Source organism: Nipponia nippon, unplaced genomic scaffold (assembly GCF_047370975.1).
Source record: "Nipponia nippon isolate SJK-2023a ecotype South Korea unplaced genomic scaffold, ASM4737097v1 scaffold_3, whole genome shotgun sequence".
NCBI classification, from domain to species: Eukaryota; Metazoa; Chordata; class Aves; order Pelecaniformes; family Threskiornithidae; genus Nipponia; species Nipponia nippon.
In genome coordinates this window covers 53,963,432-53,987,254 of record NW_028262347.1, presented here as the reverse complement: position 1 = coordinate 53,987,254, position 23,823 = coordinate 53,963,432, and the positions used below count along the sequence as shown (strand labels likewise).

Sequence of the window (23,823 nt, the reverse complement as noted above, 5' to 3'; positions counted from 1 at the left end):
TTTAAAAAGCTGTGTGTAAGACAACTTTTAATGACAATCTAAGTGCTGAAAATGCTTATTATACTTGAACCTGCTTAAGGAGCCTTTATTTGTAAGATGGGCTTCCAGCCCTCAGGAATGAACAAGATTCATTATCTATTGGCTACAATATTTTTACCTACATTTAGTACATGCTTTTCAGAGAAGATAAGAAGGAAGCTGCATGTCACTAGTGAAATGCAACCACAGGATCTCTGATCACGCCTCAACAAGACTGCTATTAAGCCTAACAAGATGTTACCACTTTTAACAGCACTCACAACATTAATGCATCTGTTCAATATCGATTTAAAACAAAGATCAGCTACCTAATTGGCAACACCACTTCTTGAAATGTTAGTGTTTACCTTGTTATTTTCCCATCCAACCTCTGAATGAGCCCAACTGATATTACCTAAGGGGGTCCATAAGAAACAAACCAGCATGACTACATACTACCATCGGAACTGCAAGTGGTTCTTATGATGGAAGAGGACACCAGTTCTATTCAAGGAGGGCACCAAAAGTGGAAAAATGTTGGTTGGCAATAAGGAAGTTATTGCAAGCAGATGAATTACTTCCTCTGCACAAAGAAGCCTCAGTTGAATCTGCTGCCCTGTTGTTCCTGTTACTGAGTGATAATCAGGGAGCCTTACCTCTGCAGTTGTGTTTCTGGAACACACTACTGTAAAGAGATGACAGATATTCAGCCCTAATATTTAGCTTCCTTCTGTTGACGCTTTTCCAAGTGACAAGCCTCCTGATGTATAGCAACTAGTTTGTTACTTTTGTGGAAGCTTCTGTATAGAAATGAAGGGCTCAGCTCTGGCTGGGACCATGCAGCTACATAAGCTGTTGATCCCCCAGTTATTCAGTTCCCCTCAACCTTTACTTGTACCATCACTTACTAACTTCACATTAGGTTTCTCCTGCACAATCTGCCAATCAGTCTTTTTGACATGGGCTAGGCTAAGCCTAGCTTTTTGTGACCTGATCAGGATTTGAATCCAGCTCTCCAGAGAGAGAGCCTGGAGAATCATTCCCTCCACACCAATCAGTGAGAGAGAAAGCAAGCTATCTGAAGTATAAAAGGCAGCACAATTACCCGAAATCTGAGTCTGCACCATCTGGAGTCATGTGTTCTGGGTCTGTGCCATTTTCTAATATAGGAGGCGTTTTCCTGTGTTCCATTGTTAAACCGTTGGCTGATTTACTTGAACTCTGTAATGATGGCCAGGCATCTTTGTTATTACTGTTGGGTCTGGAAAAAGGCAAGAGTGGAGAAAAAAAAAAAAAAAAAAAAAAAAAAGAAGAGTTCAAGTTATGAAGAAAGTGTTTTTTAAAAATTGTAAGCACTGAGGAAATGAATCCTTGTGCCAGACAATCCATAAGAATAGATTTATCTGGATATTATTTCTCAGATTTTAAATGGTGATGACTTAAAAAAAAAAAAAGAATTAGCAGCGTAGGGAGGGGAGAGAGAAAACTGGGGGGAATTCTGTTTTCTTCACTGAATAGATGGCTGCTCTGCCAACGCTGAAGTCCAAACTTGTCCATTTGTGGGAGAGGGAAAAAAAACCAACCAAAAATCCATCAACAGCTTCAAGTATTCAGACCTACGCACACCTCATTTAGAATTTTTTGCTTTATCCCATAAGTATTTAAGTTCTGTAAATAATGAACTAAATCACTTTTTTGAAAAAATGTTTTATATTCCAGGCCCTACCAGGCCCAGCCCCAACAGATGAAGTTTGTGTTTTACACCTACACAAGAGTCCACAGCTTTACTAACACACCATGAGACCAGTCAGACCAACACACTGTTCATTCAAGTAACTTCATTTCCAGTTTAAACCCATAATTACTTCCCTTTTATAAAGTAACATTAAATTTCATTTCAGAGTGCAAATTAGATCTGAAAGAAGTTCAAGAGAGGACTCAAAGCCCAAGTATTTGCTGAAAATAGTTAAATTTTATATAAATTGAAGCCAGCTGGAATATCATCTATAACTGAGTGCATTCAAATACAGTGTCATCCGCTAACCCTACAATCTTACTATAAAATATTTGCCTTTGTGTTCTCCAGTTCTTTTATATTAACTTTAGCTTTTCATTTGCTTCAATTAGGATACTGTTTTTAGTGTCCAGGTGCTGTCTTCGTAAGGAACAAGCTTTCAGAAAAAAATTTTTTTAAATGCATATGTTCCTCCTGATGCCGCCCTTCATTAATATGTTCTTATTACATGGTCCAACATTTACGCTACATCTCTAGGTCAATTTATTGAGTTCACAGACAGAATCTGGAAATTCCTATAGCTGCTTACAGCAACACAAGCGTTTCCTACTCCTAGTCATATAAAATTGGTATTATAGCTACCCTCAAATCTCAGCTAGTATTACAAGATTTGCTATTCTACCTCCATCTTTTCTCATATACCTATACAATATGTACACAGATGAGAGCCTTGACCTGATTTACAGATCTCATCTCTGCTTTGTACATATTTGAAATAAGTTAGAGATAGCAAATTGATGAGGTATTGAACATCAAGGTAAGAAGACATGGCATTATCCATGCAATGTCAATCATTTAATATTCTCACCCTTACAAAAATGAGCTGTATCTAGATATAACAAGACTTTCAATCTGTTAACAGATTTATTTTAAATATCAAAATTTATGTCCGCTGCAGTGCAAAGCCATCTCTATACTAAAAATAACTTTAAAATCTCACAGCTAAAAGTCAGTTTTGCATCCAAAGAGAAAGGTAGAGAGAAAGAAACTGTTTTATGTTTTGGGGTGGGGTTTTGTGCATGGCTTTTTTTGTTTTGGTTAAGTTCAAAGCTTCATGCTTCTAAAGGGCTGTTCTCTGAAAGACCAGCAAGAGCTTAACAACTGTGTCCACCTGTAGCATAAGAAAGCATTCATTTCAGTTCTTTAGGAAAAGGTCAGCAGGGGCAAAAGAAAAAAAAAAAAAAGCTTGATCTGTTTTAAATGTCGAATATTTCTCTACTCGTAAGACAATGCAGTCATGACTATCAAGTGACATACCAAGAGATGAGTACCAACATACATAAAGTGGCACTGGGGGATTTTAACATTTGCCTTCAGCAGCAAGAAGAAAGGTCTGCGAGCAGGACCTTTCAAATTAGAACACAATGGTGAAAAAGCATTTATGCACAGCTTAAGAAACTGTTTTCTACTACTGGATAGTTATAATTAACATCTACTCTTCAGAACTCAACTTCTGCTCAATTCCAGAGTGAAACAGAAATCCTGCACTCCAGAAACACAAGAACAACCACAAAATTGTCAGAGGCTCTGACAAACTGCCAGAAATATTAATATCGTATCAATGAATCAGACAAAAATGAGAACCTGATTGGGTAGAAAGCTCTGAAGGAGAACAACACGCGTTCACCAGCTCACAAGCTACATTTTGTACTGATGAGACAGGACCTGAAGAAAGATTTCAAAATTCCCGCTGCAAGAAGAAATTCACTTTACAACCCAAAAGGTGGTGCCTAGCCTTTAGCAAAGAACAGAGTCTGTGTTGTGATGATGCTGTTCAGCTGACAAGAGAGATTAACTCCAGACCACTTGTTGCCTTTAGAGTAACATACCATTTTTTCCACAAGTGTCAAAACGTTAGCACCACAGACTGGCCAAGCTCCAATTCATAATTGCTTTCTGAAGGCTTAAAAGTATGCTGCAGTTTCAGACAGAGCATTCTGACCTCACCGGTATTATTTGTTTTGCTGGGATCTAATTAGGTTTCAAATTAAGATTAGTTCAGACTTTGAACATAAAATAATCAATACCCAAATGCAGGAACTGGTCTATTTACTTTACTCACTGCACTCTACGTTTTAAGTCAATATTGAAGCAGTGCCCAAGAAGTAAGAAGTGGCATAGTCCTTAAGAACAGATCCAACTGGAGGTCCTGACCACTTGCAGTCAAAGAGCATGAGACACTTCCTCCAGAAGTTAAAGAAAATAATCCCAGTATGCCATCTGGGATACCAGTCCTCAGAATTATATTCTGCTTATTCAAGCTCCATTGGCAATATTTTATATACAGTACCCACTTCCTTGCTTAAACAGTTGTGCAGTGGTGCTGCCAGTGGCAAATTATTGTCTGAAAAATTCAGTAGTGGCTAAATTGGCACACAACACAAACACTGGTTACAAGGCCAAGGTGCATACGAAGTGCAATTAACTTTTACATTCCACTCTGCCCATCTCATTATGAAAATCCTACAAAAAGGAGTGGAGGAAATTGTTAACAGTTTTTATTTCTTTATCTTAAATGACATTTGAGTGGATAATTCACATACAGACTGATGACCTTAGGCTTTCATTTATCTTTGCATGACTATGTACTCATATGGACAGAAATCTTTTTGTAACTTACTGAACAAGCTACTTCAGAGTATTACTTTAACAAGCAGTAATAAGTGATACCTGCAATTACAACATAGTGAAAAATATATAATTTAAGTTCACTAGATGAAAGCAAGAAATCTTTTATTCACATCTTGTGAATTCTTACACAAAAGAAAAACTGATATTACTTTCAATTTCCAAGGTCCTTACACCTATTTTAAGGACTGCACTACAAATCATGACGTAAAACACACATATCAAGACTATAAGGTGCCTCATTTGTGAGAGTACAGGCTGCATTTATCATGACACCATACCAAGAAAGCTGACATCTGGTCTTTAAGAAATATTATGCATTTATGCAAATATAAAATACAAGGTCTTCATTCAGAATAATACCACCTCATTCTGAACTAGTGATCCAAATGCACACCGCAGAAAAACATTTCCTTACTAAGACTCACACTCACTTTGTATTAGAACAAAATGGCCCATATGTCTCTGCACACAGAAAACATATCAGACTTTATCATATAATAGCCACTAAAAAGAACAGGCAACGGGATGCAATAGGAGTAAGAAAGTTTTCTTTGGGAATAACCAGAAAGAAAGCATAGCCAGGCAGTCCAGCATCAGTACTTACGCATCATACCTCTGCAGTGCTGTCACTTTGTTCTTGTTCTTGTCAACTGTACCCGTAGATAATTGGAGAAAGTTGGGGTTTAGTTTGTATAATTCTTGCAGTAGTTTCTGTTCATATTCCTGGTGCTTACCCGCCTAAGGAAGGAAAAACTCACAATGAATGAATACTGGTTTAATAGATATTTTTATAGATATTAAAAATATCTTTTATATATACATCTACATTCCAAAGCTTAGTAATTGAGCTTAAACAACTTAATAGGTCACTCCTGACTGAAACTCAAAAACAGTGCTTCTCAATCTAAGCACAGACATGATCTCAATTAATCTAAAGCTTGCCTAGAAATCACTTGGATGTATTTACCAATTTATAATTTTTTTTTGAGATTTCTAAAGCAGAAAAATAGTTACAATCTTATTAGAACTTGTTCTTCAGTTCTAATCAAGAGCTTCACAATATACCTTCTAAATCACAAATAGCTAAATCTCCAAGACAGTCTGCATTTAATATATCAACCATACTAAGCTTTGCAGAAGATGGGAAGGAGCAAAGAGAGTCTGTCTTTTAAATCACAAATTGCAAAATGGAATTCATTTTATATAGGCTTAATAAAAACAGCTGAGGTGGTCTGAGTATTAACTATCATGTGACAAGGAGGATATTCTGAGCAATAACTGATAAATCATTCTTCTTAAGTGAAAAATTGAAATATTCTTTTAACTAATTGAATTAATTAATTGATAACAATTTCTTGCTTTTGGAAATTGAGAAGGCCCAATCCAATGCCAGAATATTGAATCTGGTGAGTGAAGGAAGAGAGTATTTTTATGTCTAGCTTACCTATAACATTCTGTGGCTAAATTATTAAAAAAAAAGCAAGATCCAATCCCCCTAACATTTAAAGTGACATCTGAAACAAATTCAAGATGAGCATTCACATTTTTTGTAGGTTACTATACCACTCCAACTTAAGAATTACTATTTGCAAGTTAAGTTTTGTAATGAGTCGAATCAAGATGCAAAATAGAACAGTGAATTTTAAGTTGTCAATAGCTTTTATCTAGAGTTTCCAGGTACTAAGAGATGTCCTTTAGCAGAGGAAACAAGTGCCAAGATTTATGGTCAGGCCTCCTGAATCTTAAGTCTGGAACACATATGTTATTATCTATCACATCTTCAGTATTGATTTAAAAGCTCTCACACTGCGTGTATGCCTAAAAATTAACATTTGTACATTACTTAATTCATCCCCTTTATAAATGTTTTGTTGGAACAGGAACGGAATTGATACACAGGCAATGTGGACATTCTCCTAGAAAAGTACTACAACCTAAAAGGAAACCATTACTTGCTTTTTAAAAAAAAAATTATGCAGGAATATTTGACAAAGTTCAAAAGCCAGTACTGCTGAGAAATTAAATCCCCTTATGGGCTCCTTTAGAAAGGCATATCCCATTTGAATACTCCAAGTCAGTCAAATGCTATGAATATCTCAATTTTTTTCTACTTAATTCTCCAGTTGTCCATTACTGGTTGATTCTGAACGTCTTTCTCTACGTAGTCAACCTACACAACCCTGAAAAAAGGACACTGAAACATCTGGTGTATATATCATCTTACCTAACTGTGTCAGTGTCTACACCCAAGCTACTACCTACAGTAGAAAAAGTGTGGTTCTAGAGTGTGCTTCACCTAAATGGAAACTTTATGAGACATACTGCACCCTGGAAATGCTTCTTTTGCCATCCGCTATGAATAGAATGTAAGCTAGTAGCTCAGATGCACAGATCTGCACTGCAAACATTAAGCAGCTGAGTAAGAAGAAGCCTCCCTGGATATCTCATCTTGCCTAAGACTTCAGTGGCAAAAGACTGAACGTCATGGCCAGGAACATCAGGCCAGTCCTAAGCTCACTTACCTGTCACACAAATCTAAGAAAGATTAAAATCCTATATAGGAGCTTGCAGTAATCGTGCTTTATTTACAACAAGCAATCCAGAGGCCAAACTTAGCATCTCCAAACTACCTTACCTAAATTCCCAACTTCACTTTCAGAGACTTCCTGAAGTTCTACCAGTTCTTTTCAGTTTGTCACAATGTTTAGCTCTATTAACAATTTTGAACCTAGAATGTAAGTTCATCCATTGATTCTCTATTTAAAAAAAATAAAATTGTCAAAGTCTGTGACAACGAACATTCAATATCATTAAATGGACCTGTAAATTCATTGACACTAACCCAAACTCCAGAAAGCTGGTGCACCGAAAGCACAATGCACTTTAACAGTTGTGTAATTTCCAATGATTTCCAAGAAAGCAATATGAAATCAAGAAGAAAGTTTAAGGAATGTAACAAAGAACAGGAAAGGAAGATTCATTTAAGTCACCAAGATCAAGTGTAATCCACTCAAGATTTCTGAAGGGACTCATATGTGAAATTGAATTCCTGGCCAAGGTATATAGCCTAGCAATTTTAACTGGCAGTTAGGCCAGAGGACAGATTGCCACTGTACAATTGCCTTGTACGATTGTACGATTGCCACTGTACAATTGCACTGTACGATTGCCTTGTACAAAAAGGGCTGTAGAAAAGACCCTGTGAACTACAGACTGCTAAATTCAACCTCCATCCCTCCTAAGATTATTAAGTCTATCTTAAAAAAAAAAACAAACACGAAAACCAAAACAAAACAAAAACAAAACAAAACACAACAGATAGAAGTTCATGGATAAACACAATCTGCTGGGAATGAATCTGAGCATCTGTAAAGGGGAATCCTACTTAACTAACATGATGGAATTTTATAATAGTGTCAAATAAGCATAAATAAAGAAGATCCACAAAATTTTCAAAAAAGCCCTTGATAAGGTTTCACACCAGAAGTTATTTACAAAGCTGCCCTGGCACAGAGGAAAGGTTCTTGTGTGGACTGAAGCTGCTTCAAAGACGGAAAGGAAAAGGTAAGACTTACTGGTCACACTCCTAGGGTGCAGAAGCAAACGATGAGGACTGATGACTGACATCAGTTTTATGCAACACCATCGGCATGCATGAGAAAGGAGCAAAAGGCAAGTTCTTTGCTGACAATACCAAGCTCTTTGGGTAGTAAACTGCTGTGCTGATAGGGATGAACTCCAAAAGAACCCCAGAGAACTCGGCAAACAAGCTTCACCAGAGACAAGTCAGGTAACATGCCAAGGAAAAAGTAGCCTAAACCATATTAACGCTTTATTGATCTGTGAACTGGCTGTTACAGCTCAGAGAAGAGATACTGAGGTTACTGCCAAGAGATCTCTGAAATTGTTAGTTGATTACGCACTGGCAAACACACACAAAAAAATGTGCTGGGCATCATTAGGAAGGGCACTTAAAAAACCCACCAAAAACCAACAAACCAAAACAAGAAACACCACACTGTACTACACACAAAACATTGAGGACTGCTGTATTAAACTTTGCTTCCCCACATCATGAGTATGATGCATCTGACCTCTGCATCTCAAGGAGGACACAGTTAGAAGGTACACAGAAGGGCACCAGAAATTATCACAGAAAGGGAGAAACTGCTGTACAAAGAAGTTTAAAAGCCCAGAAACTGTGTGATTTGGAGAGAAGGCTGAGAGAGATATGATCAAGTTTTACAACATCACAAAGGCAATGGATAAGGTGAATAAGGGTTTTGCTTCCAGCAAGTACTACAATGCTAAGATTAGAGGACACTTGACAAAACTAACTGGAGATCAGTTTAACACAGGCAAAAGAAAGCACTTTACAAAACAGCTGGTGAACTTCTGGGGCTTGCTGACACAAAAGACTATAGGGTTGACAGTATCAGCAGGTTCAAAATGGATTAAATAAATTCATGGCTGACAGCTGTATAAAAAACTAAAAAGTGTAGACAGGAACATACCCTCAAACATGTATAATATAACAGATCTAGGTGGTGGGAGAAATACAGGGAAATGAACAGAGAAGGTGGCCTGGTTTGACGTTCTCCTTGAATTTTATCTCCTATTGCCATTATCTGCAAGAAAATATATACTACAGGGACTATACACCTGAACCAGCACGGTATTTTTTTAATTTATGAAAATGTAGCTGAAACCCTCAGAAATAACTGCTAAGTTGTGGAAAAAGTGTTTAATAGATATGGACATTCTTCCTTATTCTCTGGCTTACATCAGCCTAACACATGAAATAAAATCTACTTGTACAACATTTGTGCTAGCACTAGGGATGGGGACCACCTGCTTTATGGACGGACCACAGGCAAAAAATCACAGCATGGATGCAAGGCTGGCATACTTAAGATTGAGTTCAAAAGCTTTATCATACCTCAGGTAGAGGTACAGACTCAAAAGACCTCTGAATGCACCACATTTGAGAAAGTAAAGCTATCAATTTACTTGCTTCCCTACCCTAGATAATAAGCATTTTGATGTTGAGATAGTAAAAAAATCCCCACATCAGTATTTATGCTTTACTACGGTTACCCTCAATGTTTTATTTCCAAAAGGTTTCTATACCCTTCACAGGTTAAAAGGGATGTCAGAATTCAGATAGTGTGGTCAAATCACAGTACGATGGTTAAGCCGTGATAACTGGCCACACAAAAACCTACAGGAAAACCCAGATCTGCACTAACTTCTTTCACAGAGATTTAAAATAACATGTTACCTTGCATTGGTATGAACAAAGGGCAAGTAGGTAACTCAAGGTTATTTGAATTCTTGGCTAAGAGTTTATCTCCATCTTTTTGACTCACGAACATTCAGTAGACTTTTCAGCCTTTAAAAGGAGCACGCAATGAAAAAATTTAACTGTTCACTTCCGATATCCAACTGGTTAATCACCTTTTGGATTTCAAAATTCATCTCTGCCATAAAATTCAGCAAAAGGCTACATTATACACATATTAGACTAAATTATATATCCCACATTTCATGTGTTTCCCATTCATTACACTTACCTGCATTTCCTCTTTCGTGAAACTGGCTGCTTCATCTCCCAGTTCATGTAGATACATGCAGTCTGGTTTTGGACACTGCATATTTTTTAGAAAATAACTGCAATATTTTGTTGTACCTAATGATGCCTGAAGAAAAAAAAAAACATTACTTCAGTACTGGAGGTTAAGAATGCCTTTTACAGTGTAAGAAAAAAAGCTGTATTTGCAAAAAAAAAATTCCTCCAAGATTTAGAGTTCCATCATAATGCATTTTTTGATGCATATGGACTAGGAAGTCCATTTGTAAGAAGTCTATATACTTGAGGATTAGAGAATTAGGGTGTATTTCTATTTTCATCCAATCTAAATAAATGCCAAAATAAGAGCCTCCGTAAATATCTTGCATTCATAATCATAAGAAGCCAAATATGTAGTTATGAGTTTGTATTACATGAAACTGGTTAATGTTTTGTAGCAGGGTCAGGAAATGAATATTAACTAGATGATTTTCTATAGCCACCAATTTGGCCAAGTCAGCCTGAATACCTGTTTACACAGATACCAAAAGGAAAAAACTTGCATTTCCCAGGGAGCTTTTGAGAGGTGTGGTATTTGGACTACAGAAATGCTCTGTAAAAGCAAATAATCAGGTTTTCACACTGTGCTATTAAGCTATACAGCAAAAGCGCCACTATGGGAAGGGGGAGGTGGTACGTGTCTGTCTTTGTCTCAAACTTCTGTTTAAGAAGTTACCTGCTAACCCACTATTAACATTGCCTGCTGGAAGCTCACTGAACTTTCACATTGTGATTAATGCTAGGAAAATATGTCAAAGCCCAATACCCAATAAACTGCACATTTTTGTTCATCAACACAAACATATCCATACAAATAAGATTTTATACTATGCACTGATATTAGTGTCCTAGCACATATACATAAGAATGTAAAAATATTACCACCTTAAGTGTTCTGCCGTCTACCACCACATTATTGACACATTGTATGGCTCTGAGAGCATCTTCTGAGCGGATGTAGGTTACATATGCACTAGCACTTGGACCCTAGAAAGGAAACATACCATATTTTATATTTTTTTTTCTCCCCCCCCCCCCCCCCCCCCGGACAGATCTGAACATTAAGTTGCCTTTTTAGCAGCTCACTTCATAAATTGGTATATTCACAGCTAGATGTTTTTAACAGGAAAACTCAGAAAAATGGTAGAATTCATAAAAATTTATATGTGATGCATAAAGAATGGGGAAAAGAAGAAATGCATCAAAATGGTCCTTGAAAGTTCTAAAAATACTTAAATGGAAGCTATTTTATCCCTGAAATGCAGATTAGTGAATAAATGCTGCATTGCTGCTTCTTTGAAGGTTCTCATCCTGTCTCCCAGTTTTTAACCTTTCTACATTGCATCTTGCATCCAACTTTGAGAGTCTAGTTGGACAACACCTCAGTAACTTAACAGTAATTTGATTTTTGCAATGCCTTCTTTTTTTTTTCTTTTTACTTCTTTAACCTGTTGCTTAATCAGAAATAGGGAGCCCCAGATTCACGCTGCACACATGTATTTTCTCCAAAGGAATTAAAAAAAAAAAAAATCAAGAGGGCCTCTGACTTACCTGTGAGCCTGCATATGAGGTGCTGTTATTAATGACAACTTTATGTATTTTGCCAAACTTCCCAAAATATTCTGGTCGTTTCAAAACCTACAAGGAAAGAAAGTAAAGTGGTGTACTGGAAAGTTAATTCATACAGGGCTGTATTTATTCTTCTGTGTAACTGCGCAACTAAAGCCTTTAACTAATAAAAAACAGGCCTCTTCTACAAAGAGGAGGAGAGCATGTAGACATAGCTTTGTTTTCCAACGTAAAACATGGTTATTTGCAATATAGAGTACGTTGCCACTGCAGTAAAGAACTTAAATGAAGGATATTCCACAATTTATGTTGTATTTTTTAAATTTCTTTCAGTACTCGGATTACCCAAACCCTACCCTGGCAAGATACATACAGGAATATTTTGTGCTGAATGGGATGTATCTATTTTATAATTTGAGGAAAAAATAAAAATCACATTCATTCCAGTTTTAAAATAAATAACCACCTTAAACTTGCATTCAGCTGTATTAACTGGTAGGAACAAAACACTGAATCATGACACACTCGCCCCACCCCAGAGAGAAAGAGAGTAAACCAATTAGCTCAAGATAACCTCAAGTTTTCAGAAGACCAAAGTACAGGAATGTAATATATGACACTTCCCAAGGGCAAGAAAAAAACATTTCAGAACCAACATCACGCTGAAATGAATGAGTGAATATCACATCCTAAAGAAAAAAAAAAAATAAATACTCCTGTCTTGCCCTTCCCTGCATCGGTTAGCAGTAACACACCACTTAAGGAACCTGTGCAAAGCAGGAACATCTCTAGTGTATTAAGCAACTCTGTTGAATAACATTTACCTGTGTGCCAATAGAATTGGCAATATATGTGGTATATAATACCAGATATCTGGTATCAAATATAATTTGGTACCAAAAGCCTTTCTTTTTCTATCCCCGTGATGGAAGGAGGTGCAGAAGAATCAGACTGAAGCTAGATAAGCTAAGGGTATTTCTAGTTCTAGACAATAACCTGAAAGGTTGAAAAGGAAGATTTGTTTCCCCAGCTCCATCTTCACATTAACAGTTGATAGTACAGTTAAACTGTACTGACCCAAGAACTTCTTTACCTAGCCACCTCCTCTCCGTTCTCAAGGGAGCATCAATGTCTTCAAGATCCAACAGCATTAATTACATTTGGAACATCCTGTAGAATTACAGGGCACATTGTATAGACAACCAGTCACTCACTGGTCTCTTCTGACTGCTCTTGACTTGATCTACACCATCTTGAAAGATCCTACACCCACCCTCTGGCATCATTCCAGAGCCTGACAATCCTGAGTAAAACAGAAGAGTTCCTTCAAGTGTCTTACAGATTATACTCCTGATAAGATTATGGCAGCATGGCCTTCACAATTTTTGCAAGAGCATGCAACAGAAGTGGATCCACCTGTACTCTATTATGATCCACAGATCTATTTCCCAAAACAGCAAATATCAGCCAATCTGCCCTTCCAAATCATCTTCATTTGTGCAGGATTCTTTTCCCTGCTTAAGTGGAAAACTTAAATTGAATATATTGAACACTTTTTTTTTTTTTAGTCCATCTCTCTCTTTCAGGCTAGGTTTCTTGGAAATCAAGTCATCTTGTTGCTATATGCAATATTCTGTAAGTACACATTATCTTCTGGTATGTCAGTGAGAATACTGCTACCACCAAACACAGTACACCCACCCCCCACCCACCCCCCCCTTACTACACCAATAAACCCACTTCTTATTACTTCAAGTATTCAGCGTGGAATTATCTGAGGTTAAAAAAAATTAACTGTATACACTATTATTTTTCTTACTCACAAATGCTCTATCTGGTCAAAGAAATCAAATATATTTTTCAGTAATAAATAGCACCAAGCCAGTGTTGACAGTTGCTTGCAAATACTTGTTGCTATATTCTTGTAGAAACTGAAGTCTTATATGCCAGATCAGTTTAACTTTGATTTTTCTCTTCCCTTCATATCCCCCTCTTTTTTCCCCTCCACAAAAAGCAGCTTTTTACATTTGTTCTTTCCCAGTCTACCAAAATGCAGCCCATACTCACTTATATTTTAGATTTCTCCAGAAAATTTAGTCCAATCAGGTGAATTTAGCTTGACACAGTAGTTTTGAAGACATCTATCTTATCCTGTAGTACATTCCCACCATATTCTAATTCAAGGTACTTTTACTCATTAGCACTAATTACATTAGCCACCTGCAGCTGACTGATGATGGAAGTAAATAAACCATTTTAAAACACAAATCAGTTTTCTCAAATGAAAAGCTTCTTTTGGATGATGCAGAGTAGCAAGCCAACTCTTTCCTGGGTCTTCCTCTTACTAATTTTTTTTTTCCCCCCTGAACTAACATCACCATTATGCTCCTTCCTAGTTGCACTTCAAGTGTTGGCTTTTTTCTTCTGTCCTTACAGGTTTGTGCTACATTTTATATTTGTTCTTCATAATCCAACCAAGCTCCCATTTTAGAATTGGTTGTGCATGACACAGCTGTCTAGTGCCAGCAGATCCAGCCTAGGAAAATGAATACCTAAAAAAATCCTTAGGCTTATTTTTAGCTTAACAAAATAGCTTTTTAAACAAATACAAGGAACAATTTCCTTAACAAAAAAATAGAGCATCCGTACTCCCAAAAGCGAAGACAAACACTTAGAGAGTTTATTTTGGAGTAGGAAGCCGAGTAGATTCCCTTAAGAAGAGGGGGCCTCAGCAGCAGTGAACCTTTTCAATGCTGCTTCATTTTGTACCCATCAGGGAGACAGACAAGGGTGGGCACAAGGGTATTCCAACAGTTCCTTGACAGTAAGTTAAGAGCAAGATCTGCAAGTGTGAACTGCTCACCTCTGGATCTGCTAGGCGCTGAGATAACCCTACCACGAAGACAAGGTTCTTCTGTACAACCCGTACACTGGCCAAATGTTTGCGATTCTCTGATATCTTCTGTTTCCTCTCATTTTGTTTCTGTTTCTTTTCATTTTTTATCCTTTGCAGCTCTTCCTGGGAGAGTGGTTTGTACACTGCTGGATCTTCTGGATATGGCTAAATATAACAAATACCATTAAAAACAATCCATGTAAGAAACAATGCATTTGAAAATCATTAATCTCAATATTTTAATGCACAAATTTCTTCTGCGATACTGTTATGATTGTTATGGCAAGCTACATTATAGAAGTAGCATATTCAGTCCTTTGGGAAAGGTGAACATCTTGCATATTTTCATGGAATCCTCCTATTTATAGACATAATACTGATTTGCGCAATAGCCACATTCTAACCCAGCTGCCTATTCAGTTTGGTAACACTACAAGCAGCTGCAACATGACAGCCAACACATCCTGTTAAGATTTTGCTAACATAGCATAGTAAGCAGGGTGAAAGCATGCCCTGCATATTCACTTTATATTTAGTTGTCTAATATAGATTTAAATACTTAAACTTATCAACAAACAAAGTAAAGACTACAGGATAAGAAATCAAAATACAAATGTAATTTCAGTGGCCCACCAAGTTCAAGACAGTAACACCATTACATAGCTCAATCTTTACACGGTTAACTTCTCTTAGTCAAGGGACAGATTTCAATACAGTTACTGCATACTGATTTAACAGTATGTGCCATGCTTGTGTACCAGTTTGGAACTTGGGCTTTGTCTTCCCTGGACAAAGGTGCATTTTTAACCTCAACAATTATCATCGACAGATAACTCCTTGAATGCAGACCTAACAGGGTAGATTTTAATCTCAAAAGTGTCTAGCAGAAATACAAGTGACCTCAGAGTTACCTAGAAAGATTGCTCTATTCATGCAGAGCACTGCTATAAAGACACTATTTTAGCCTGGTCTTGTAGACTATAGGGCACTGTCCTCTGCCCCAGATTAGTCCTCAAAGCAGTCCCTTATTCCTTACCTGTCCCAGTTTTCTCAGACTGAAAAATTAGATTTCACACTTTATATACAAAGCAATGCTAAGCACAGAAGCAAGTATATAAAAATATATCTTAAACAAAAAGAAGTGTTTGTGAACAGTGAGATGAAGTAAAAATGAGAAGAGTACACAGGATGTGCATTAAGGTAAAGACTTAAGATAAAGAAGTTAAGCTCACCAACATGTTCAACTGAATTCGTTGCTCATACTACCATAACCAAAGGTTTCAGTGTGCAAGTCCAACAAAAATGAATTTAACTTTTTCCTTACTGTCCTCTGTTACTGGTAGAATACAAAACTAGTTGTCGTACTAAATGACCTGAGAAAATCTACAGCAGCAGATGAAAATAAGGTTTAGGTTAAAAGCATATATTCCTCATACTTGCATGACACTACTGAAAGAGTCACGAAGTGTTCAGACCCGGCAGTCTTTTGAATATATCCCCAAACAAGATCCATTTTACAGTTTAAAGAGTTTAAAGTTCAGCATCATTATGCTATACTTAAGACATCTACTGAAAACATGCTGCAGTCAGCTTCAGCAGATGGCACCTCATAGTTAAACACCAGGTCCTCTGGAACATGCTTTTAGTATCACAAAGGAATTTAAATTTGTAAGATACTTTAGCAGTAGCCAAAGGTACACAACTAAGTCGTTAACATGAAAACACAATAAGGACTCACGTTACCCTTGCAGAACAGTTAAAACCGTATTGTTTCTTAAGAAGTTATGTTATTCACAAGTAACACTGAATACCTTATACAGATTTCACAATGTACTTGATGAACAGCAACGACCTGTTAGTAAGGTCATTTGAGATTAGCCATAGGCAATGATTATCTTGAGCTTTAACACATGTACACATGAGGTCTTCAGAGATGCAGAATAATTCTGCAAGGCATTTCACTTATTTAAAGAGCTTCTCAAAGTCTGTTTTAGTCAGTCATGTAAAATAAAGAATAGATATTGTTTTGTTTTAGGGAAGGGAAAGACTGCTCAGCAAAAAGAGTTAATTCAGTTATCACAGTCAAGCGGAGTTCAGGTAGGAATGGGAAGAAAACAAATGCACCAGTATAAGGTAGATACAGTTCCAAAAATGAAATGGCTTGCCCTACATCAAGTGATGTGGTATCATACCCACAATCCATTCTTTCACAGATTAATTCCTTCTCCACATCCCATACTATGCAAGGCAAGGCTTGCAAGCGTGCTGCGCTCTGGTACTGCACAAGAAATGAATGCATGGTTTACAGTAGGTCCAGTAAGGCTCCTGAAGGCCCAAGAACACTACAGCAACAGTGCCAAAGTTCATTAGCTTCTTTCTTGCCAAGTATAGCCACATTCAGAGCATATTCTCAAATGAGAAGCAAGTCAGACAGTATGTTCCTTCTCTGTACAGCTATTTGCTACTGGAGGTCCTGAACGTTAGTCAGGAAACATCCCGGGTAGCTCAAGCATAACCCTGAGCAGAATGTTTATTTGTCCATAGTAAAACTAGTAGTTAGGATTTGTACAGGAGAGCACAAGAACTGCTGAGAGGCACACAACTAAACAGCAACTTCAGAATCAGGGAAAAGAAATCTCAGCAGAAGGTACGAGACTGCCTGAAGAAGGATTTCAATCATTAAGAAGCAGCAGCAGTTGATTTGCCACCATGGATAAACAGCACTTGTTTGAGCAACAGTATCATCAAAAGTTCTTGCTAGATACTGTAGAGCTGTATTAGATATTAAATGTTTCATATGTATGTTTATCACTTATGACATGTTTAATAGTTCTAAGGAATATGAGTAGTTGGATATCCTGACTTGCAGGACCTGTAAATGAATCTGTGTGCACCTCTTGAATCCCAAGAATAAATCAGAAACCCAATCCTAAGAAGCGATAGATAATTTTCCTATCTATATATAATGTGTGGCATGATGACAGAGAAGAGATATTGCGCATATAAGGAGGGAGGAAGTCAAGTAAGCACAGCACCAACATTTCAGAAACTAATTCTAAAAAAAAGTATTACAAATCCTGGTCCTTTCAAATAAGGACATAAAGTCAGCCTACAAATAGGACAATAAATGATTTCATCTTCAGAGTGATTGCTTCCCACAGTGTTGAAGTTCATGAACTCAGGTGATAGTTCAACTACAGACAGAACTCATGCAGGGAAGGCTGGTAGAACACGGCCCTGAAAGACAAGCAAGGTGGACTGACTGCTGGTGTATCTCACAGTACCACTTCATCTGGTATTTACTCTCTGTCCAACTCTACAAAATAGGGGTAGGAGCACATGTACCGGAAGGTCTCAGGTCTTGCAAGAGCTGAAGTGGCAACGCTACTGACATGACCACTTTTTTTTTTTTTTTTTTTTTTTAAAAAAAAAGCATAACATACTTGTTTAATGTACTATCACTGATTCCTTAGCTGGGAGAGGATTTGAGATCCAAGCAAAAGTAACTACATCAAGTGTTATCAGCATTTATCTATTATCAGATGCAAGACATTAAGAGACATCAATATCACTGATTCACGGACTAAGTTTAGCTGACACCCTCCACTTAAGTTATACAAATCCTCTTCAGCAAAAACCATGGAAGCCACCTGAACAAGATGTGCCAACATGGAAAATGACCAGATTTTGTTTACACTAACTGCAAGTTGCCGGTAGTCCTACAAGAACTTCATCAAAAGTTTGAATGTCTCTTCTGTAGTCTCGTTTCTTTAATCAGAGATGGCCCTTGATGAATTCTCAGTCTTCCTGACTAAGTTTGTCTTGCCATTTAAGTTTTGTTTTCTTTCAGACTTTTTCCCCCACATTTTCCCAATTGTTGAAAGCTGAGCTGGGATTTATCAAGCACTTTGCTTTTGTCATTCCCAGATGGGTCACATTCCTTCCACACAATGGATGTACCAACATTTCCCAGTTGCTGCCTTGCTACCGAATAGGTTCTGAAATGAGAAATATAGAGAAAGTCAATAAGGTTTATGCACAGTATACACCATACTATTTATATCAAGAATAAAAACCAGTAATTTCCTATATATTTCTAAATATCAATTGTTGCACCAAACTACTCAGTTGTGGGATTAAAAGCACCAGAGGAAACTGACATTTCGAGACCAGGCATTAAGACCAGGTATTCCTTTTACACAGAAGCAGGAGTAGGAGAAACATGGACAAAACCATGCTTAAAACGTGTTAGTTTCTTGGTCATAAATGTAGCAGTTTACTATTTCTCTCCACCTCTAACGTAAGGTGCTAAGAGGAATAAAGCTTGCTAAATCAAGGAACTGAGAACAAGGCAAAGCCACGCAACTGGAACAGCTGTGTATGAAGTTATATTATTTGGTGGAAGAGCAAAGCAATTAAGAAATGTGAAGGAGCTAGGCTTTTTTATTGTTGCATTTTAAAATTGCAACAGTTGACACTAAGGTCTGAGAGGGCTATACTCTATTAAAGCAACACAAGCAACTGAAATGGTACGTATTATTCATGTGACAAACAGTACCTAGGCCACTGAATTTTAAAGAAAAGAAAAAAGAAAAATCATTGCAAAGATAAAAATCACTGGCTTTACAACCAGAACCAGCAAGTCTGGTGACCAGACTGCTTTTGGCTGCAGAAGTCTCTTTTGAGGACAGCATATTTTCATTCTGATTTGACTAGTTAGCAGCTATTTCACTCCCAGTTAAGAAATCAATTGACTGGAAAAAACAGGAAGGCTTGCTTAGCATCTTACAATTGACTACACCTACAATTCTGAAAGGCATCAGGAACTCAAGGCAGGTCAGTTCTGTTTTTCAAGGAAATACTTTTTGTAGTTAATGAATTAAACAGAAACAATTTCCGACTATTTCAGAAGATTCAGCAAAGTTTAGAAAGCTTTTAATGTGTTAAGACTAACAAGTACTAGTTTCCAACCAGCATTCAAGTTAAATTCGTACTAGCACCTTACTTTCACAAATCAAAACAAAGCAAATGTTTGTCTGCTACTGTTACTAACAGGAGGAAGCTTAAGACACACTAACTCAATCCACGTGAACACATTCATATTGGCAGAAAAAACTGCAAGCTAACATCTTTTCAGTTAGAAGTAAATTAGAGAAGCTTAGGAAAATAACAGTATATATGCAATGCACAGGTAGGATCTATCCAACTAATGGCATAGATGCCACTATGGTGTATAGCCAAACTATTTTACCATAGACTTTTCCAAAATCTCCCCCAAACCTTTCAACCAAAATCCCTGGATAGGGAACTTCTTCATTGCCCCTCTCCACTGACTAGTGATCAAACCACTGGAGAACTCACATTTCATTCAATACCATTGGCACAAATAGCAGTTTTCTGTTATGTAATTGTGCATAACATACTCAGCCTTGCTTTAACATATGTTTATTCACAGTCCATTCTGCAGTAAGTATCCTGCACTGGTATACACATTACAAACTTGACATTCCTACTGAAACCATAGTACCTACTATAAACTTTCCTGCAAAAATTTTGTTGCTTTGCCATTTTCTGCGCTTCAGCATTTTAAGCTGTCACAACCAATACACACCATAGTAGATATGAAATAGAAAACTGCTTAGATCTTTTCCCCAGAAACCTTACTACACACAGATAGGAACTATTGAGTCACACTGCACACAAAACCACATACCTGGTTCAGAAGGTCCAGCACACTTCAAAAGGTGGCTTCTTCAGTCTTATTTGATGCTGCCATCAACTGTGTAGCTCGAAATGATTTATTCCCAAGATCGTGATGGGGACTCCGCGCTACGATGTCTTTGTTTATGCCACAAAAGGAGTGTACTCCTCAGCCTCCTCCATGCAAGTCTCCTACAATCCAGTGATATAGCTGCAGCCCTACTCAAGAACATCTTGCAGTCCATGGATGAAGAAAGTATCAAGAAGATAATCCTCGTCCATTGTGAAAGAAGAGGTCTCTTTCCTTTCCTGGAACAGTCGGTGTGCTTCATTCCGATTGTAGCCCTCATTCTAGCTTTTCTCCCAAAACTGTTTTTCTGAGCAAACTGTATCCAATTGAGGAAGATATTTGCACGTCCAATCATACACCAAGATTGTTCCACATTAAGAAGTTCAGCTGTGGCAGTATCCATATTTCAAAGAATTCAGATACCCAGAGGCAGTGAATAGCATGCTGCTTTTGTGATTTTTCAGATATATTCCACAAGCTTCCAATAATGAACAGCCAGAGATGAATCAAATAGTTGTTGGCAAAAAGCAGTGTAATAAATCCAGGTAAGTGAAGCGACTTACACAGACAAGGAAATTCCAGAAATCTCATGTTGTACCAGAAGAGTAGAAATTTGCTTGTACTATGAAAATTACTATACAGTATGTGTCATCTAGAGCAGGTAGCACATGTGGAGACTGATTTGGCTGATGACAGGTGGATCTTCCTTGTAGAACATACAGCTCAAATATCGCAGCAAATTTACACAATTTGTTAACAAATTGGGATAGCCTTCAGGCTTGCAGAGGCATCCAAACACAGGTTAGCAGTGATAGCTCTAGTGTAGCCAAAGCCCAAAAGAGCAGCAAGAAAATTATAGAAAGCTATGGCAGTGAATAAAGATAGTGAGACCAAGTAAGATTACTTAGGATCTGAGAAGGGAGCTGTACTATGAGACAGGAAGCCAACAAAGGCATAAACAGAGGATAGGATCACGATTAAATGCCAGGAGAAAGAGGGGACATAAGGAGCTGCAATTACAAAAAGAGGAAGCCCAGGCAAGAAAGTTACAATCAAGGGAAGTCATTAAAGAGAAGAAGATACTGAGAAAGAATTTTATTAAACACTGAAGATAAGGAAATAAAGAGGTTAAGCAAAACACTAAAAGGAGGAGGAAAATAATTCAAAGGAAAAAGAGGCAACTTAGTGAAGCTGAAGTTTACAGTTGTGGCCAACCAAAGTATCAGTCAGACATCAATTAAGAGACAAGGAGAAATTAAGTGTGACTTTCAAAGTACTACCTTTAAGCATTTGGCAACAAGATCAGAATACTAGACAAATAGACTCAGCCTAGATTTTGAAATACTTTAAAGTTTAACACCATTGGATATATTTTCCAAAGGTTTTACATGTTTAGTGTCCAGAAAAATATGGATTAAAAGCTCCAGTGCCACAAACAAAATAAGCAGGTGCTTTAGAAACTTGCTTCAGACAGCTCTGCTAGTTTAGCTGAACCTTGGCCCTCAGCAAACCCCTGATGCTGGAATCCTCACTGTCCTTCCTGAAAAGACTTTGTCAATGCATGAGCACCCCAACTCAAAGGAATTTTTTTTTTTTTTTGGCAGTTCTCCCAGCATCAGCATGCCTTGGTTCTGATCCACAGCTTCCCCTATTAATCCAGTTCTGAATTTAACAAACCAAGACTAGCCGTTGCACAACAGCTTCGACACATATGCTGATAGAATCTGAAAGATCCAACACCTCACCCTTGATCTAGGCCATGACTAGATGAATGTTTTCCCGAAGGAAAAGGATGTCTTTGGTACCAACACAATGCAAGAGCCGTGTGATATGTGCAAGACAAGCCGCTGTTCCAGGATATTTACCTTTCTGCAAGCAGGACAAAGTCCATTCTCATCAGTGCGGATACGATGCCAACAGAAACGACAGATTTGGTAGCCACAGGTGCAAGGGAAGAAGTTGATGTCATCAATTTCCAGAGGCTCCATGCAAAGGGGGCATTCCACAGGGTCTTCCTTAGCATCAGGGCTGCGAGACATCTTTATATGTTCGCAGAGCAGCAAAAGTTTATAATAACTTAATAGACCGAGAAGGTCAGCACTTGAAGGTCTGCAAGTGAAAAAAAAACAACCAAACAAAAAAAGAGTGATTAGTACTTCTGACAACCCTTCTTTTGCACCTTTTCATATTTCAGTTCTTGACTGCTTTCCTTCTCCCCACACAACTTACCTACTAACACACAAGTTACTCCCTAATAAACTTGAGTGTCTCTTCCTACTCATGAGTCACGCAAGTAATATGAAAGATGGTACTAGTGATGTACCTCTCTACCTGGATACGCAATCACTTCTTTGGCAGTTCACTAGCCAAAGGTTTCAAACTGTACAGTTGCAAAGAAATACTTAACAGTGTACACCATACACTGCTTCTAAGTTCTGCCAGCTCATTTAACTATTGCTTTCTTGAAATTTACAAAGCCCAAGTAAAATCCTTGAATGCAGCACTTCATGTTTAAGATCAATTTATGCCTTTGCTCAGAGACTTGGAACAATCAGAGATCTGGAACAACATTTAAGTCATCCATTCAGACTTTTGAGTAGGGTTACAGAATTATCAAACAAAACCAAGGAAAGCTTCTTACTCAGCAGGATTCATTTCTTTGTCCATTTCATTTTTTGGTCCAGAGATTGATCTCTGAGATCAGCCTTAGGACTATAGCAGTAGCCAAGATTTGTCACGTACACAGCTTTCTACATGTCAGACAACTTTCATCAAGTCATTTATGCTTTTCATCAGCATCCCATTCACACCAAAGCCCAAATATATGCATGTGGTCAAAAAAACCTTAAGTTTTAACTTAGAGCGCAGCCACAATAAGGCATTTCTGGAAGGAATTTTGAAGAGAACCAAAATTCAGGTCACCATTTTCTTAACTCATTCCTTGAACTCAGTCATTTGAGTATGCTTCTATTCTGTCAGTTTAAAAATGCAGCACAAGTTACTTTCAGACTCAAAACAAGGCACATACAGTTGTCACTGAGACATTAAATCAGTTTGGGGTTTTTCTTCTTTCTTTTTTCATTTAAGTACTACTCTGGGTATTTGAGGTTGTATCTAATCTCAGCAAGCTGTCTATCTGCTGCATGAGACATTCATGTACACAGGACAGAACTGAAGGGCAACAGTAGCATTTTCAGGTGGACCTTTTGGAGAAAGGGAGGGGGGAAAAAAGAGAAAGAACTAGAAACCAACTGAAAAGCACTGAAAAAGATGCGACCAGCACTGACTGGATGGTCATGCTATCTGTAATGAACTACACCACTTCTTTACAAATAAGTGATCTCAAAAGTTTTTAAAATCCAAAATTCTTTTTACAATTATGCCTTTCCCAAAACATCAGTCATGCAATTCTAATTTAACCACACACTCACACAATCTGGAATCCCCTCTACTTTCCCAGAGAGTTTTCTGTTTCATTTCTAACCGAAAACTACTAGATTGTGTACTATCCAATC

The 23,823-nt window shown here is 37.6% G+C and overlaps 1 protein-coding gene across 12 annotated transcripts in view; it reads right to left on the bottom strand.

Annotated features, from left to right (window-relative positions):
* The window catches only part of CNOT4 (CCR4-NOT transcription complex subunit 4), a 102,455-nt gene that overhangs the window by 23,780 nt on the left and 54,852 nt on the right, over positions 1-23,823 (bottom strand). For 7 of the 12 annotated variants that reach the window (XM_087766163.1, XM_087766164.1, XM_087766162.1 and 4 more), the window contains 7 exons: positions 22,174-22,417; positions 14,506-14,703; positions 11,625-11,711; positions 10,959-11,060; positions 10,018-10,143; positions 5,049-5,182; positions 1,124-1,279 (listed from right to left, as the gene is read on the bottom strand). In XM_087766163.1, the coding sequence (XP_087622289.1) occupies positions 1,124-1,279; positions 5,049-5,182; positions 10,018-10,143; positions 10,959-11,060; positions 11,625-11,711; positions 14,506-14,703; positions 22,174-22,347 (977 nt within the window). In that variant the 5' untranslated portion in view covers positions 22,348-22,417. The remainder of the gene's footprint in view (positions 1-1,123; positions 1,280-5,048; positions 5,183-10,017; positions 10,144-10,958; positions 11,061-11,624; positions 11,712-14,505; positions 14,704-22,173; positions 22,418-23,823) is intronic. The other 5 variants (XM_087766168.1, XM_087766172.1, XM_087766169.1 and 2 more) reach the window with 3 other exon arrangements.